We start from the raw sequence: 17,467 nt of genomic DNA, 5'->3' as shown, positions 1-17,467 counted from the left end.
AGGAGAGCTTTGGTGAGACAGTCCTTGGCACTGTTGTCTCTTAGAGATTTAATTCAGGTTGGATGTGCATGTGGCCCTCAAGCCATGTCAGTGCCTGCTGTAACTTCCAGGTTCTAAAGACTGGTCACCTCAGGCCCTAAAATTGTCTCAAGTCGAGGACAATTTAGTCTTCGGGTAGAAGCGGCAGTAATAATACAGTTTGGGTCATTTTGTCAATGGAAATTAACCTCTGGCTCTCCTGCTAATTTCACCAAAAGTCCATGACATCCAGGCTGTTTTTAGTGACTCTCAAATTATAGTACTTTAAGACTTTTTATGAGTGTTAAATTTTTCTTTTGCAACTAATATTGTCATCAAATTGCTGTGTGTGTGTGTGTGTCTGTGTGTCTGTGTCACTTCTTTGATACCACTTAACTTTGCCTCTATGTCTAAATCCTAGTTAATTAAAGTACTTAATGCCGGTCTCAGGGAAGTGGTGGTGGCGCACACCTTTAGTCCTACCACTTGAGAGGCAGAGGCAGGTGGATCTTTGTGAATTTGAGACCAGCCTGGTCTGCAGAGTGAGTTCCAAGATAGCCAGGGCTATACAGAGAAACCCAGTCTTGGGGAAAAAAACAAAAAACAAAAAACAAAAAAACAAACAAAAAACATGTCTCTGAGGAATCATCAAACATGGACTATTTTATTCTATTTCTTCAAATGGGAAAGCTTACTGCCTTTGAAAAATTCTGTTGTCTTTAAAATACAGGGTTTGTTGCGGTTTTGTTTTGTTTTTCTCCAGACTTAAACAAACAAACAAACAAACAAAACCAAACAAAAACCCTAAGGCAACTAGGAAAATAAAACATTCATATGTCAGTTAATACTTGTTTCTGCTTGGTATCATAGCCTTTCTATCATTGGAAATATATATATATATATATATATATATATAAATAATATACAGAATGATGCAGGAACCCAGAAATTCCGACCACAGATCTGAAAGGCTAACCTTCAACGTCCTGCTTCTAGCTTTGGTCCCAGGACTTGTTTCTGTGCACTGCCTATTTTAAAATGAACTGACACAATGTTGGTATATGCCTGCAATCTCAGCCACTGAGGCAGAAAGTCCAAAGTTATCCTGGGGTGCACAGTGAGACTCTGTCTCCAAAAGCAAACGACCAGGGCTTAGTAGGTGATGATCTAAATTTATTTATTTTTCTTTATTATAATTTATTCACATTAGATGATCTGAATTTTTATCCCTAGGACTCAAATGGAGGGAAAAAAATCATCCCCACAAGCTATTCACACACACACACACACACACACACACACACACACACACATGTACACGCACATGTACACACACACACGCAGGCATACACATGTACACGTACATGTACACACAGACACACATCAAATAAATAAACAAATGTAAAGGCTCCTGAAGGTCCACATCTTTGGAACACAAACAATTCTCCTGCCTCTGCCTCCCAAGTGTGCTTATAGGGGTGTGCTACCTCAGCTGGCTTATTCTTATTTAATTAAATTTACATTTCCAGGTCTTTCTATCTAACATATTACATTCTGTGATTTGAAAACTGTAGATGTAGTTTATTAGTTACTCACAAATTCAATTTAGTGAGTTTCAATCAGCAAACAAGCCAACAAAGTTCCCCAAAGATAGGAAAAGGTCAGAGCATCCCCAGGTCTCTAGTCAGCCTTGGGGCTCCAGGAGTGTCTGCAGTCTCTCTTTAGCTGGGGACATAGTTGTACACATCATTAGGAGTCTGGTTAATCAACCTCACCCCACGGTTATTAGAACTGGGCATCCACCTTAAACATACTCTGTTTCTAGGTTTTAGCATTAGAGGGAGTTCTGCCCCTGGGGTGCTTTGATTAGATTTAATGATAATGGTTTCTTCTAAGTGTAAGGTGTGTGTGTGTGTGTGTGTGTGTGTGTGTGTGTGTGTGTGTGTGTATTCATTCGTGTTCATGTGGAGGCACGAGGACACTTTTGGGTGCCACCTGCCGTTTTTGTGTGTGTCGAGGGTTTTCATTGGCCTGGCCTGGGACTTGGCAGGTAGGCCAGAATGTCTGGCCAGTAAGCCCCAGGGATGAGTTTCAAGAGGCATTTCTCTCCTACTGTGTGAGCCCTGCTTGTCAGGCTTGACTGCAAGTATCTTTACCTGTGAGCAATCTCAGCAGCCCAGAATTCTGAACTCTTAAACATAAATCTTAAAAAGCTCTTACTGTGGGGCTGCTAAGATGGCTCCATCCATGGTGCAGAGTGAGTATTGTGCTCTTGCAGAGGTCTTGAGCTTGGTTCCCAGACCCGTGGCAGGCAATGTAGAGCTGCCTGTAATGCGGGGACTCCCAAGCTCTGGCCAGTGCCGGCATCTGCACTCACCTGCACACGCAGACACACATACACATAATTTAGAAGAATAAGCTTTCTTTAAGAAGAAAAAGGTTTGGTTTTTTTTTTTTTTTTTAAACGTGCCCCACTTCTAGTACCTAGCCCTGCCCTCCACAATCTGTACAAAGTGAGGGCAGGGCACAGATGTGACAGTGATGCCACCCGGTTCTTTGAAATGGAAATGAGACCGTGTATTCACTTCTCTGTAAGTAAGCCTTAGTAGGTCCCCTGTGGGCCATTTGTATTAGTAGTAACTTCGTTAACATGGTATTCAAATAACACAGCACAAAAAGTTTGTTAAAATGCTTTGGGTTTTTACTGTGTGTGACTACCACTCTTAAAGGAGTCATAATTTAGGAAGAAGGGCCCAGGACGTCAGAGTGGGATGGCTGTATTACCAGTCAGTCAGCCAGGTGGTGATACAGCCTTTCAGGGTCTTTTGGTCTACCTGCAGAGCCTCGTGGGTCAGCAGGGAGTTCTTCTAGTGTTAGGCTCTGTCAGCTGTAGTTTACCCCAGTGTTCAGCACTGGGCAGGCTGAAGCAACAGCAAGTGTGTAAACCCCAGTCCTGAAAACCTCAAGCAAGCCTCAGATAAGAGTTTGAGCTCTTTCAAGCCGGGCGTGGTGGTGCACGCCTTTAATCCCAGCACTCAGGAGGCAGAGACAGGTGGATCGCTGTGAGTTCGAGGCCAGCCTGGTCCACAAAGTGAGTCCAGGACAACCAAGAATACACAGAGAAACCCTGTCTTGGAAAAAAAAACAAAAAACAAAACAAACAAACAAAAAGTTTGAGCCAGAGTTTCTCAACCCTTCTCTGTGTATGGCATTGCAACTCCGACGACACAGGCCTGGGTGTCAAGATTCCTTATAACTCTCAGCCGAGGTCTGAGTCTCTAGGCCCTGACGACTTGACCGCTTTCCAGTGACTGGAACCTAAAGGTTGTGGTTCCTCATTCTGTGCCTTCTGTGCCCTGCCCCACTCCCTGTCCCTTTCGCCGTGTCCAGGGCTACTCAGCATCCAGTCCAGAGGGTAAAGCCAAGGGGAGAAGTCCAACTTCACGGTTCTTAGTATTCCAGCTCTCTGGTCCAGAGGGGAGGGAGAAGCCCTTCCCTGACATTTTCAGTGTTACAGCTCTTATGGGTGACAGCAGCCTGGTCCACTTCCTTTCTTCAGAGCATCCAGGCACCAGAGCATCGGGCAACAGAGGAAGAAAGGAAACCTAGCTGGGCAGGCGCTCCAAGGGCCCAGGCCCAGCAGTGAGTGCCCAGAGAGAGACAGTCCTCTCCAAAGCAGCTTTTCATTTGTCACAGTCTTTTAGCTCAGACGCAGCAACTCGCAGATAGTAGTCGGTGAAACAGCTTGTTCCTGTTTATTTTGAGGGGATAAGGGGTTACATGAACCTTGGGGGAGCGGGACGGGGCTCCAGGGTGGGTGCATGTGCTTGGTTGGGGCTGGGGTGCTGGCGGTTCTCTGTTTGCATGGAGAGGAATTCCAGGTGCTAGGCTTCATGAGTACTCTGAGAATTGAGGTAGGGTCGAGGCTGTGAGCGGCGGCCATGCTGGCACAGAACAGGGAGAGAGCAACCCTTACTCCTGCCTAGCTCAAGAAAGATTTCTGGGGTTAGGACACGTCTCAGTCTCGCTCTAGCACCTGGTGGCTCGGCCCACGTGCCCCACAGCAGGTTATGTCCTTTACATCTTTTTACCCTTCTGTAGTCTCAGCTCCCTGCCCTCTGTTGCCGTCTTCCCACCTCACTGGCTTTCTTCTTCAGCCATCAAACAACGGCTACCTGACCCGTCTACCTTTGGCCAACAGGACCGCTCTGCAGATCTCACTTTCCTGTCTTCTGTTTCTGGTACTTCCCTGTTACCAGCCTGGCTTGCCTACTGAACTTAGCCAAGGAGAAGCCACGAGCGGGTGCTGAGATTGGAAAACCAGAGCAGCAGGCTGCATGGGGCAGCATATCCCAGCTGACTCACTCTACCTGAGCAATCTGCGTATATAACCCCAGAAGTAATCGGACCCATCACATCCATTTCTTTGGAGTAATCACAACCTTGTCTCTTAGCACCAGTCATAGCCATAGGACAGTGGTTCTCAACTCCCTGATTCTGTGGTGACTCCCCAACCATAAAATTATTTTTGTTGCTACTTCATAACTAGTTTTACTACTGTTAGGAATTGTAGTGTAAGTATCTAATATGCAGGATGTGAAAGGGTCACTCAGCACTCCCCAAGGGGCCTTGCCTGTGCTTTAGACAGGTCACCAGTCATGGCAATACCTGTGCTAGACCACCAGGGCAAATACTGGTGTGTATGACCAGGGTTCATATAGCACCTGTGCCATAGGGACGGTCAGCTGAAAGCTTTTCTTAGTGTCCTCAAGGCATAAGAGACTGGGCTTGCAAGCCCGAACCCTGATTCAATCTTGGCCTTCCCATGATAATTGACTAATGTGGTCAGTAATTGCTGAACTTTTCCAAGCCTCTGTGCTAATTCCTCCTTTACAAAGGATGCTACCAGGCACTTCCTGGTGTGGTTTTTGTGAGGGAGCAGCTGGCGCTGGGCTCTTCAGCATGTTACAATTGTCGTCTGCGTCACTGTTGCTAACCATTTTACTACTTGGTGTGTTAAATGCTGGACTAGAAGTTTATAATAAGTACTCCAATGCCCTAAAACAAGCAGCCACTGGACTGGTGGGATGGCTCGGCTCGGGGTAATGATTCTCTCTGCCAAACCTGATGCTCTCCCCGCCCCTTGTGATCCATACAGTCACTATGTGATAATGGAAGAGCACGGACTCCCGCAAGTTGTTCTCTGCGTTCCACGTCCATGCATTTGGACTTCCACAAACATAAGCACTCACGCCCCACCCTACACATAAACCAACAAACAAACAAATAAAAAGTATTTAAAAGCAAAGCGTGGGTGCCTTAGGCTTTCTATAGCTGTGATTAGACACTATGATCAAGAGCAAATTGGGGAAGAAAGGGCTTATTTGGTTTTGCACCTTGGAGTCCATCATCCAGAACAGTCAAAGCAGGAGCCTGGAGGCAGCATCTGATGCCCTGGCCCAACGGAGAGTGCTGTTGAACGGCTCGCTGGCTTCCTTATAGCACCCAGGATCAGCAGCCTAAGGGTGGCCTGCCCACATCAATCATCAGGCTTGCCCATTGGCCAGTCTGGCAGGGCCATTTTTTCTATTGTGGCTGCCTCTTCCCAAAACGACTGGAGCTTGTTTGTCAAGTTGATAGGAAACTAGCCAGCACAGTACAGTATGTTGTGAAAGGCAGCCACTGATCTTAGTGTCTTTATACTGCATAATTGCAGTCCTCTGCTCCCACCATTAGTGTGCATATATTTCTTTTCTTTTTTTTTTCTTTTAGTTTTTAAAGACAGGGTTTATCTATATAGCCCTGGCTGTCCTGGACTAACTTTGTAGACCAGGCTGGCCTCGAACTCACAGCGATTCACCTGCCTCTGCCTCTGGAGTGCTGGGATTAAAGGCGTGCGCCACCACGCCCGGCCTTATTTCTTTATCTGTCTTGGAGACTTTTATTTGTGGGTGGAATGCAATTCTTCATATTAGTTCCTATTCTTCCCAAGTCCCCTAAGCCCAGGAATTGCCAAGGTTTCACTTCCATGTATGTACATATGTACGTATGTATGTATGTATGTGTATTTGTAGTTAGAGTTTTGAGACACAGTCTTGCTGTTTAGCCTACACGGGCCTTGAACTCACTATGGAGCCTGGGCTTGCAATAAATACCTAATCCTCCTGCTTGTTAGCTTTTCTAGTGTGGAACTCTAGAGGCAGTGGCAGGTAGAACTCTGAGTGGGAAGCCAGCCATGTCTACATAGTGTGTTCCAGGACAGCCAGGTTCTGTAGAGAGACCCTGTCTCAGAAACAAAAGTCAAAATAGAATTTCTGCTATGTACCACCACACCTGGTTTTCCTCTCTTAGCTCTTTCTGTCATGTTTTTTTCCCTTCTCTTCCTCCCAAATGCCTTCATCCACCAGCGTTTCCTGTCTCTGCCATCCCTTCCAGCTCCACACTGGGCATCTCTATCTGGGAATTCTCCCTGCATTCAAAATTAACATGCCACAAAACGAGCTCATCAATTCCCTATGAGATTTATTTCCAGTCTCCAGTAAGTGGAGCATCATTGCGTCTTGAATTCAGCCAGTGGCTTTCCTCCAGCCAGTGGCCCCACTGCCCACTGCCGCCTCCGCGCTGCTGCCGCCTGAGTCTTTCAGCTTTTCTTCACCCTTTCCACCGCTGCCCTAATTGAAGCCCTCGTTATCTCTCCCCAGGCTGCTTGATGAGGCGCCTCCTTACTGGTCTTCCCTCTCATTTGCTCCTCATCCAACATGCCACCAACCAGGTCTTAGGCCCAGGGAATAGGTTTGGTCTTTAGCGCTAATTGCATCCCTGCCTTACTGACAAACCGTCCAGTTGCTTGCAGAAGTCCAGACTACACCTGAGCCCCAAGGTGCTTCATCCTTTTGGCTGTCTGTTTCACTGGGCTTGTTTCCGTGAATACCATGCCTAAAAGGATAGCCCCACGGCTCCAGAACCTGCTCCCACTCACTCTCCTCCTTCTTGTCACTGTTTCTCCTGCTCCTTTTTTTGAGCTTATCCGTTTTCTCGCTGTAACAATGGGGCCCCAGCCGCCCTGACTTCTCATTCTCCAGAACCTTGGCCACTGTTAGCGTGGGTAGTGAGGACCACCTCCCCCAAGGAGCTGTCTTCGCGTACTGTTACCTGTTACTCTGCTGCCTCTGTTCTCTGCTCTTTATATTTTGAGTATATTTCCAAATATATTGTGAGCTTCTTAATGGCTGCTTTCTTACAGCTCCTATTTCTTTGTGTGGCCCTCCATCTCGACACATTTGTTTTAAAACAGTTTAAGAGGATGCATTAAAAAAAAAAAGTGTCACAGCAGTGACTCGAGGGAGCTTGAGGTAGATGACTGAGTTAAGGAAGAAATGTGATGGTGCCTCAGACCCGAGCTAGCCTCCTAATGTGAGTGGCGGCTACCAGCGTCCCTCCATAGGTAGGGCTGAGGTCAAAGTGCCCAAGTGGGACTGGATTATAGCACGCAAGATTAGCGATGTCCATTAGACCCCAAAGTTCTTATGCCCAGAAGCAGGAGAGAGTATTATCATATCAGCTTCCCCCGTGCTCTTATCAGGGTTGTTGGTGGAGTTAAAGAGACTCCGGGAAACATTTAACTTACTCATCTGTTCATCTGCCCTCCAGGCTGCTAACACCAGCCTTGTGTGACAGGGCATCAGAAACTCTGCTTTTTGGACCGTTCTCTTGTTTTGCCAGATAGCCTATTACATACTCTTTCTCTCATCTTTCAGTGCCACATTGTAAAAGGGACAAAGGTTTCGATGAGCTAACACTGGGGCAGGAATTCCATTGAGACCTACTACTTGGTGAGGTAGAAAACCACAGGATATCATATTTATTAGAAGAGGGGGAAGACTTGTTGGGACATGGGAATTGAAAGTAGGAGAAAGAAAATGTAAAAACTTGAGAAAAACAGGTTGCAAAAGAACAAGAAGAGTGTAGCTTACGGAAAGCTTCCTGCCGTCTGCTGGCATGGCGTTCCACGCTTCACTCGCTTTGCCCGTCCATAGAGTGACTAGAAAGTAGATGATATTGCTCTTGTTTTATGGAACAGGTGATAAGCTCTGAGTTGTACAACTGGTGAATGTTAAAAACAAAAGCAAAAACCTCAAAACCAAAAAAACCTTGTCAATCATAGGCTACCCATCTGGCCCTGGAACCTGCTGTTGTAGTTTGACTTAACAACGTCAATTTATTACAAAGCAGGTTCAAGCTGTAGCATTCTCTGATAGCAGCAAACTGACTGGGAAGGAGAGCTGGGAGAGCAGCATGGTGGTAGAGTGCTTGCTGAGCGCGAGGAAAGCCACAGATTCCATCCTGGCACTACTAATAAAAATGGAGGAGTGCACGTTAGGGCTTGGCCAGTGGGAGGACAGGAAGAGAAGGGAGCTATACTGTCAAGGTCACATTGACAGTGTTAAGCATGCCCTTAATCCCAGCACTTGGAGGTAGAGGCAAGCAGATCTCTATGAGTTCAAGGCCAGCCTGGTCTACAGAGTGAGTTCCAGGACAGTCAGAGCTGCACAGAGAAACTCTGACTCAAAAAAACCAAACCAACCAAACAAAACAAGAAACCCACATTGTATGCTCTAGCTGTCTTCTGAACCTGTTGCTTGTGCACATGATTCTGTCCTCCTTCAATTCTCTTTATTTAAAAAAAAAATTGTTGTATCTGTAGAAATGTGAGCATTGTTGTAGCCACCTTCTAGCTCCATGTGTCCAGTCGTAGGGGAGTGTGCTAACCGCCTGCTCTCTCGTTAACAGGGGCCTTGTGTACGACAGCCGGCAGAACCTTCAGCTGCGAGGCCTGGTGGTGCTGCTCATTTCTAAAGCAGCAGGGCCCAGCACCGGGAGCTCCTCATCTCAGAGCTACGACGTGGTCAGTGGGATACACTCGTGGTAAGCCTTCCAGCGTTCCTCTCTAGAGTACGGGATCACTCTTCATTCCTGAGTCACTTCCTGACTCTAAGTGGGATAAAAGTATATATAATATTGTATAATTATATAATATAAACTGTAGGTTAATGCACGCTATATATTATTGGGGCTGATATATACCTATTATCTGTTGGGCTGGGGTCCACGTGAGGAAAGTGTTCTGGAGGGAAGCGAGAGTGTGGAGGGCAGCAGAGAATACCATGGCAGGGACAGCCTGTGTGGGGAGGGGCTGAGGGACACAGCTCAAGAGGAAGGCTCCACTCCCTCTCCCTGCACAGGCTTCCACAGCAGGAGGAGAAGGCAGGGCAGACCTTAAGACTGACAATAAGAGATGGCGCCTCAGCAGGCCAAATGGCTTTCCATGACTAGACAGCCAGAGCAGCCTCTGTTCATGCTTCACCCTTGCTGCTGGACATGACCAAAGGGTGACACAGCCCCTGCCACATTCTATAATATATATCTAATATACATAACATGTAATTTATATATGTATAAATATGATGATGTATATTCTATATTTTCTATAATGTATATATACATATAATTTTATATGTATGAAACATGTTACAATATATATATTTGTATGATATATAGTTAACATGTTGCATATTATATGTATGTGTATGTGTGTACATATATACAGACACACACACACACACACACACACACACACACACACACACATATATATGTGATCAGCTTCTAAAAATAGAGTTTTGGGCCTTGAGGTGGCTCAGGAGTAAAAGTTCCTGTTGTTAAGCCTGATGGCCTAAGCTTTCTACTCAAGGACCTACGAGATGGAAGGAGAGAAACCACTCTGAAAGCTGTTCTCTGATCTCCACACATGTGCTCTGTACGTGTGCTGGAGGCAGCATCGTTGGGTAGACCTCATTCCTCCTTTCCATCTCAGCCTCTTCGGTAGAAGGCCATACTGGGATCAGCTTGCGATAAATCTTGAGCTGCCTTTTATTTGCTGTACGTTGTTAGGTTGCTAACCATTTTGTGAGTTATCATCTGATTTTCCGAGTGCTGCTGGAAGAGTTGTCACACCCACGTTCCTCTTGAGAAAACAAATCCCAAAACCCTGAGACATTTTCACACCTCACATACAACAGATGTGGCAGGTTCAGACTCTAGGTCGCGTCTCTCCGATCTCACTGTCCACCCGCCTTTTCTCTTCCAAGTAGTTTCTTTCTCTTGTGCATTAGTCTAGATTAAGTTGGCATGTTCCCCCGAGAACCTCTTGTAAGAATGTCTTGAGAAGCTTGCAAATGCAAATCCACTTAGCTCCTCCCAACTGTGTCTGTTAGAAAACTTTGTAGGAAGCTCTGAAGCCAGCGCAGCTCAGATTATGAGAGCAAAAGCACAAACGGTTATTGTGACCACCAGCAGCTCACTGGTAGTGCGCAGCGAACGGACCCCACATCCCCGGGCTGTCAGGAATCCCACGGATTTTCAGCTTCCTGACTTTGACCCTGCCCTGGCTGTCAGCTGTCTGTCTGCTTGTCCATCCAGATAACTGTACACTTGTGTATAAGATGCACCAGCTGCGCTCTGCATCTCATGGCCGTTTAAAAGCACCATTCCATACCTACCAGAATCATTCTCACGTTACAGAAGAGATAACATTCCAGAAGTTAAGATTTACAAAAAATCTCCTGGATAGTACTGTCAAAGTTGGACTGAAATCCCGTTTTTGTACTAGGTAGGTAGGGGTTCTATACCTCAGGGGCGCGGATCTGCATGTGGTACATGATGCTTCTGAGCTTTCTATGCTCTTATCGCCCTCTCTGTGACAACGGTGTGGTTCATCCTTGCCATACGGAGTCTAAGCAGCGTGAGTAGAAATGTGTAAGAGAATAAGTGCACATCAGGCACATGGAAGTTTCCAGATAAAGCTGTGCGTAGGAACACATGCCTGCAATCCCAACACCTGGAAGACTGAGGCCGGAAGATAACATTTGAGGCCTGACTGAGAGACAGAATGAGACCCTGTCTCAAAAAAGAAAAAAAACAACAAACACACAAAGCCCAGAAGTCTTTTCAGGTCATTTAAATAAGTTTTAAACTTCAACATGGGGAATCTCACTTATGTTTAGGAATAACCCTGACATAAATCAAACTTGCTCTAGTAATTCACCAGTTGCTGCACACTTGCTAATGTAAAGACTAATTTGGCATAGGAGTTTGAGAAGCCACCGATTTGTTTCTGTACCACTGAAGTCAATTTGTTTGTCTCCTGCCCCTTAATTATTCAAGTGTAACTTTTGCTAGAGGCTTGCATCTGTAATGCCACAGTGAATTATTTAACATTTGAGGGAAGTGCTGATTTGGGAGCCTCGTCATTTACCTCCAACCACAGGGACTCACACTGCTGGTGGTTTCTCTCTTTTTCTTGGCTTTGATTTCAGCTAATGGGACCTGAGTAAATTACCTACGGGACCCAAAGCAAGTGAGGTGATCTTTTTTGTTTGGCCTCGGGGTGTAACTGGTGTTATGAATGTGTCCTCAGACTTATCACATAATAGCTAAGAGGGACAGAATTTAGGCTACAATGTAATAAGTGTACTTGGAGGAAAAAGCAGGAGACCCTCATTTATAAAAATGTGCTAGAAACATCTATTCTTTGCCAACAAGATAACAGGTTTAGAGTTTATTATTTTTTTTTATCAATATTAATTTTTTAAAACTTGATTGTAAGGCCAATAAGCATTATAACCAAGGCTGGAGATAGAGCTCAGTGGTTGAGCATGTGTCTTGGCATGATCTAGTCTTTGGGTTTAGTTTCTATTGCAAAAAAAAAATTTTTCTACAAATATCTGTAACCATATTGTAACTTCCTATTCTACTAATGATAGAACATTTGTGTTTTGTACACAAAAGGTGTTTTGTACCAAATTAAATACAAATTGTACTTGAGATTTTTGTAATGTAGCATGATTATTAAATTTAAAGAAGTTCAAGTGGTTGTTGTTGCTGCTAGTACTGTTATGTAGGGAGTGTGGTCTCGCTGTGGAGTCCAGGGTAGCCTGAAGCTGGCTGTATAGCCCAGGATGTTTACTGAATTCATGATCCTCCTGCCTCAGACTCTCAAATACTAAGAGTGTAAGTGTGTACAAGAGTACAGCAGGCCTGGGTGAAGTTTTTCCTAGTGGCTCAGCTTTTCTCAGTTGTTTTTCAAGAACTGATATGATTCATTCTTTTGTACCTAGCAGTTTAGAACAAGCCATGTGCTATACATACGAGTGCACTAACTGGAACATGGAAAGCTAAAGCTGAGGCAAGAAGAGCCCAAATTTAAGACCAACCTGGGCTACATAGTGAGTTTAGAGTTAGCCCAAGCTATTTAAGGAGACCCCGTGTCAAAAAACAGAACAGCTCTACACAACTGAATATGCTTTCTCTCCTGAAACAAGTTTAACAAGCACATATTCTTTTCTTCCCTAGGACCCAGCTAGGCTGTTTCCCAGCTTCCCTTGCAGTCAGCCGGGTTATCTGTCTGAAATCTAATTAATAGAGTTTCAGGAAAAGTGGTGTTTATATCAATAATGTAACCCCAGTAGTTTGAAGAAGTCCCCAAGTTAATATTTCCCTCAAATGTTAAATAATTCACATTATAGATAGAAACCTCGAAGTGCTACTTACTGCTTCCTAGCCATAGAAACCCTGCACTGCCGGCGATGCATGTCAAGCAGATGCTCTCGGAGGCCCGTTCAGGAAGATGCTGTGCTCTCTGCATCTCTGTTGGAAGAGCACCAACTTGCCAGTCAGTATCCATGCTAGTGCGATGAAGGAAAGTCTGCTTTAAGTCACTTAAATGGATGTTTACTGTGAGCAGCGGCCGGTGTTGATGTAATACACCTTTCTGTTTGGGTCTGTGCTATATCACTGTTGTGTCAAGCCCTTATCTTAAACACTTCTTAATCTTCATATCCTCACCCTTGGTGTTCCATGCCTGTAGCCCACCTGCCCCACCCTTTGTGTTCCATGCCTGTAGCCCCCCCACCCTTGGTGTTCCATGCTTGTAGCCCACCCGCTCACATTTCTGCAGGTGGCCTTTTCTTGCCATCCATTTCCACTCCTTGTTTGGGGTCTTTGTTACTTCATTTCTAGATTTGAACAGAGGCTGCCTTTCTGGTCTCTGTCTCTGAATTCTTCCTCCTTCCAGTTTACCTTTCGGGTCTTACTAAGTTAAATACCCCAAAGTCCTGCTTCTGTCATTCATCAAACAGCTGTTAAGTACTTCCTGTGTGTTGGGCACTGTTCACTTTGTAGGCAATATAACTGAATACTGTAGATTATTTGCCCTCAGCGACCTTAGCATCAAGCTAGGGAACACAGCAGTATATAAAGAACTCTAATACAGTCAGGTATGGTGAGACATGCCTGTAATCCGAGAACTTGGGGATAAAAGGAGAATTGCTTTAAGTTCAAAGCCAGCCTGGACTAAATAGTAACCATCATGCTAGCCAGGGCCACATAGTTGGACCCTGTCTCAAACAAAACAAAAACCAAACCATGCTCTAGATGCTGTGAATCACATATGGGCAGAGTTCTGAGAGAATTAAGAGATAAGAAAGGAGAAACTCTGTTGTGACAAAGGACCACATAGGCCTAGAGAGCTTTGAAGTGCCCCGCAAAGCAGGTGAGTAAGAGACACGGGGAAGTGTTTTTCCCGAGGCAGAAGAATTGAAATACTGACTGAGCGTAGATGTGGCCTCTAGAAGCGCCCAGTGGGCTTCCTCATGGGCATTCAGTTCATAATGACCCCGAATGACTATGTGAATTATAGAACTAGCTTCATTCATGTGCTGAGGCCTCGTCCCCTAGTCCCTCAAAGTGTGACCTTCTTTAGAGGAGATCCTTTCTCCTCCAAAGGTAATCCACCTAAAATGGAGTCATTGGAGTAAGCCTTAACTTAATATAGCCAGAACCTTTCCAGGGAAAAGCCGACACACACACACACACGCACACACACACACACACATACGATGCCCTGTGAACCTGGGAGCTCAAGGTCCGCATGCCAAGGAGAACAGTGTGCGCCATATTGTTCCCTCATAGCCTGAACAAACTCACACAGAGAATATGAGGGGATAGGGTGGAGAGGAAAACCCAAAGTGAGACTGTGAAGGGCCCAAAGACTTAGCGTTCTGTCTGAGGAGACAGTGGGAGGTGCGCAGATGGCAATAGCGTACACCCAGACCATGGAAAGGACAATAGCTGCCTTGGTGCATATGTCAGAGAACTTTTTGTTGTTCTTTTTTCTTTAAACACTTTTTTGTTTAGAGGGGGTAGAATATTCCATGACATGGGTGTGGAGATCAGGGGAGACAACTTCCCAGAGTCAGTTCTCTCCTTCCATCATGTAGGGTCCCAGGCATGGAACTCAGGTCCTCAGTCTGGGCAGTGCGTAAAGATTGTTTTAGGAATCAAGTGAGGGCCAGTGAGATGGTTCAGGGAGTGAAGGTCTTTTCCACGCAAGCCTGTGACATGAGGGTGTTCAGTCCCTTGAGCCCACATAAATAGGGAAGGAAGGGACCAACTCCATGAAGTTGTACTCTGACCTCCACGTGTGTGCCATGGTTTGTGTGCACACATATGCACAACAACAACAACAACAATAATAATAATATGCCTTTTAAAATAAATGAAAGTCAGGCTTGGCACCTCATCCACTGAGGAGTGGAGGCAGGAGGCTATGTCCCGGATCAACTGGGATAGATAGTAAAATCTTATACAAACAAATACTAAGAAATAAGTAAGAACTAGCAGTAAAGCCCAGTGGTAAAGCACTTGCCTAGCATGCACAAAACCCTGGGTTCAGGCTCAAAAACTACAAAAGGCAAGAGAAGGGAAAGAAGAAAAGGAAGTGGGAGAAATGAGCGAGTAGAGCAAGCACCAGGGCCCAAGGAAAACATGTGGGCGTAGCTAGTGCTTGCTTAGCAGGTGATCCTGAGGTGGGGCTGGAAGAGCACATGCCTAACATGTGCCAAGTCTACACGCACACGCACGCACACACACACACACACACACACACACACAGAGAGAGAGAGAGAGAGAGAGAGAGAGGAGAGAGAGAGAGAGAGAGAGAGAGAGAGAGAGAAGGGGGGACGGGGGCAATGATTACATGGCATCAAGTCTAAGAGAAAGAATTGGCCAGAGAGTTGAATAGTCTGGACAGTATTTGAGAGGGAAAAACAGAGCCTTGGAAAGGGTGGAAAATTGAGATGTTACCCCAAGCACGTGGCTACATACTGCCTCAGCCATATCCAGATGTCCTGTGTCCTCTAACTCCATGCTTTTCTTTCCTGCCAGCATTTCCCAAACTGTGTGCCAGAGTTTATGGACATCACTAAGTGTAGAGTTGAGCAAAAGGTCAATCAAATCAGAGTGTGCTAGTATGCTACGTAAAAACCAGAGTTAAAAAGATGTTTTCCATTTCAGAATACTCAGGAGTCATTATTTACGTAAGGTTTGCTCTATGAATTCCTAAAAAGACACTTTTTACTAATTATTTGACTACAGAGCCATTAAAGTTGCCAACAGCATATCTTACAGACTGCTGCAAAAGCTTGCAAAATGCTGCTCTCTTTCAGAGTGCCTAACCTGGAGTCCTATTGGGAATCCTGTGAGGCAGAAATTTACTTTTCCTAATGAGAAGCCAGCTTTAGAAAAGCAACTTTCTGAATTCCACCTGATGGGGCCAAGTAAGGAAAGAAATACATGCTTATAAATTGCTTAAATTTTAAAAACTGTACCTGAAATTGATTGCTTACTAGTTATATGACCCTAAACCAGCTAGTGGACCTAGTGAATACCTAGGTCCAGTGTGGCCCACACAATGAGCCCTGGTCATGTGTCTTTAACAAGTATTGTCTCCTGTTGTCTTGTGTCCTTTGTCAGACTCATCGCTCTACAAGGCCAAGCACTGCACTTACCTGGCATACCTTTATCTTACCTAGTGCCTTGGACACTGTGTCCACCTAAATCTTTGTCTAGATGACCACGTCTTCATTATAACACAATGCTCTAGTCTAGATGAAAGAAACTTTCAAATCACATATTTTGTCTTTTAGGCAAACTGACCTTGTTATATAAAGTAAAATATTATACATCATATAAAGAAAGGAAAGACATCAGTGGACTACCATGAAAATAATGCAAGAAGCTGACGAGATGGTTCAGTGTTTAAGAGTGCTTGCTGCACTTTCAGAGAACCCGGGTTCAGCTCCCACCACTCATGTCAGGTGGCTCCCAACCTTCTTTCACTCCAGCTCAAAGGATTGATGCCTCTTCTGGCCTTTACAGGCACCCATACTTACATACACAAACTCTCCCACTTCATCCCGTATACACACATAAACATAATTTAAAATAAATCATTTTTGAGAAGAATCAATTTTAATATTTTTCTTTTATTGCTGAGATTATAAGATAATTATATAATTTCCCCCATTCCCCTTTTTCTCTCTCATATGTTCCTCCTTGTTCTCTTTAAAACTCGTGGCCTCCTTTTTTCATTAACTGTTGTTGCATGCATATATGTATATAACACACACACACACACACACATATATACACACACACACACACACATATATACACACACACACACACACACATATATACACACATACACACACATCTACATATTTCTAAATATAGCCTGCTCAGTCCGTGCAGTGTTATTTGTATGCATGCTTTCAAGACTGATCACGAGGTATCATGTATAACCAGCTGGTGTGCTCTTCCCTGGGGAAGACTATTTCTCCTGCTCTCCGCACTCCCCGAGTGCCTGTAGTTCTTGTGTAGGGTTGAGGCCTGAGTTCCTTTGTCGTTTTAGCATGTCTGTTGTCCTTCTGTTCAGCTTGTGTTTAGACAGCCATGCTGGTGAGACATTGTGGTATAACTTCTAACATCACATTCTCACAGCAAACTCCCTGATCTAGGATCTTTCCACCTGCTCTTCTGCAATGAGGAAGCTCACACACCTGAGCCTTAGGTGTGGAGTTGTTTTGTAGATGTATCAGTTGGAACTGGGCTCCATGACACTCTTGTGGTTGGTTGTGGTTTTTGTAATGGTCTCTGTCTGCTACAAAGAGAAGCTTCCTTGTTGAGGGGTGAGGGCTGTGTGTATCTGGGTATAAAGATACACAGTTAGAATGTAGTTATAGATTATGCTGGTTCAGTAAAGTGAAAACTATAGGTTCTCCTTCCAAGACCCATGACTTTGCCAGGCCTGGGTAGTTGGGTAGGTTGAGCAGAATTAATTTGGAAATATTTTGTCTCTGATTGTGGAGATCATAATATAATTACATAATTTCCCAGCCCCAGCCCCACCTTCCAGACTTCGAACCCAGCATATCCTCTATGGAGCTCACACCATACTGGCCAATGGCAGTAAAACCACCATAAGAATCTATCCAGTCACACTTTAAGAAGCTTAATCTGGACACAGTAGCATATACCTATGATCATAGAA

The 17,467-nt window shown here is 44.9% G+C and overlaps 1 protein-coding gene across 1 annotated transcript in view; it reads left to right on the top strand.

The window, feature by feature from the left end:
* The window catches only part of Pdss2 (decaprenyl diphosphate synthase subunit 2), a 242,005-nt gene that overhangs the window by 61,487 nt on the left and 163,051 nt on the right, over positions 1 to 17,467 (top strand). Inside the window, exon 2 of the mRNA XM_051164164.1 lies at positions 8,809 to 8,943. Coding sequence (XP_051020121.1) covers positions 8,809 to 8,943 — 135 coding nt within the window. The remainder of the gene's footprint in view (positions 1 to 8,808; positions 8,944 to 17,467) is intronic.

Source organism: Acomys russatus, chromosome 21 (genome assembly GCF_903995435.1).
Source record: "Acomys russatus chromosome 21, mAcoRus1.1, whole genome shotgun sequence".
NCBI lineage: Eukaryota > Metazoa > Chordata > Mammalia > Rodentia > Muridae > Acomys > Acomys russatus.
This window is presented reverse-complemented; position numbering and strand designations above follow the sequence as displayed.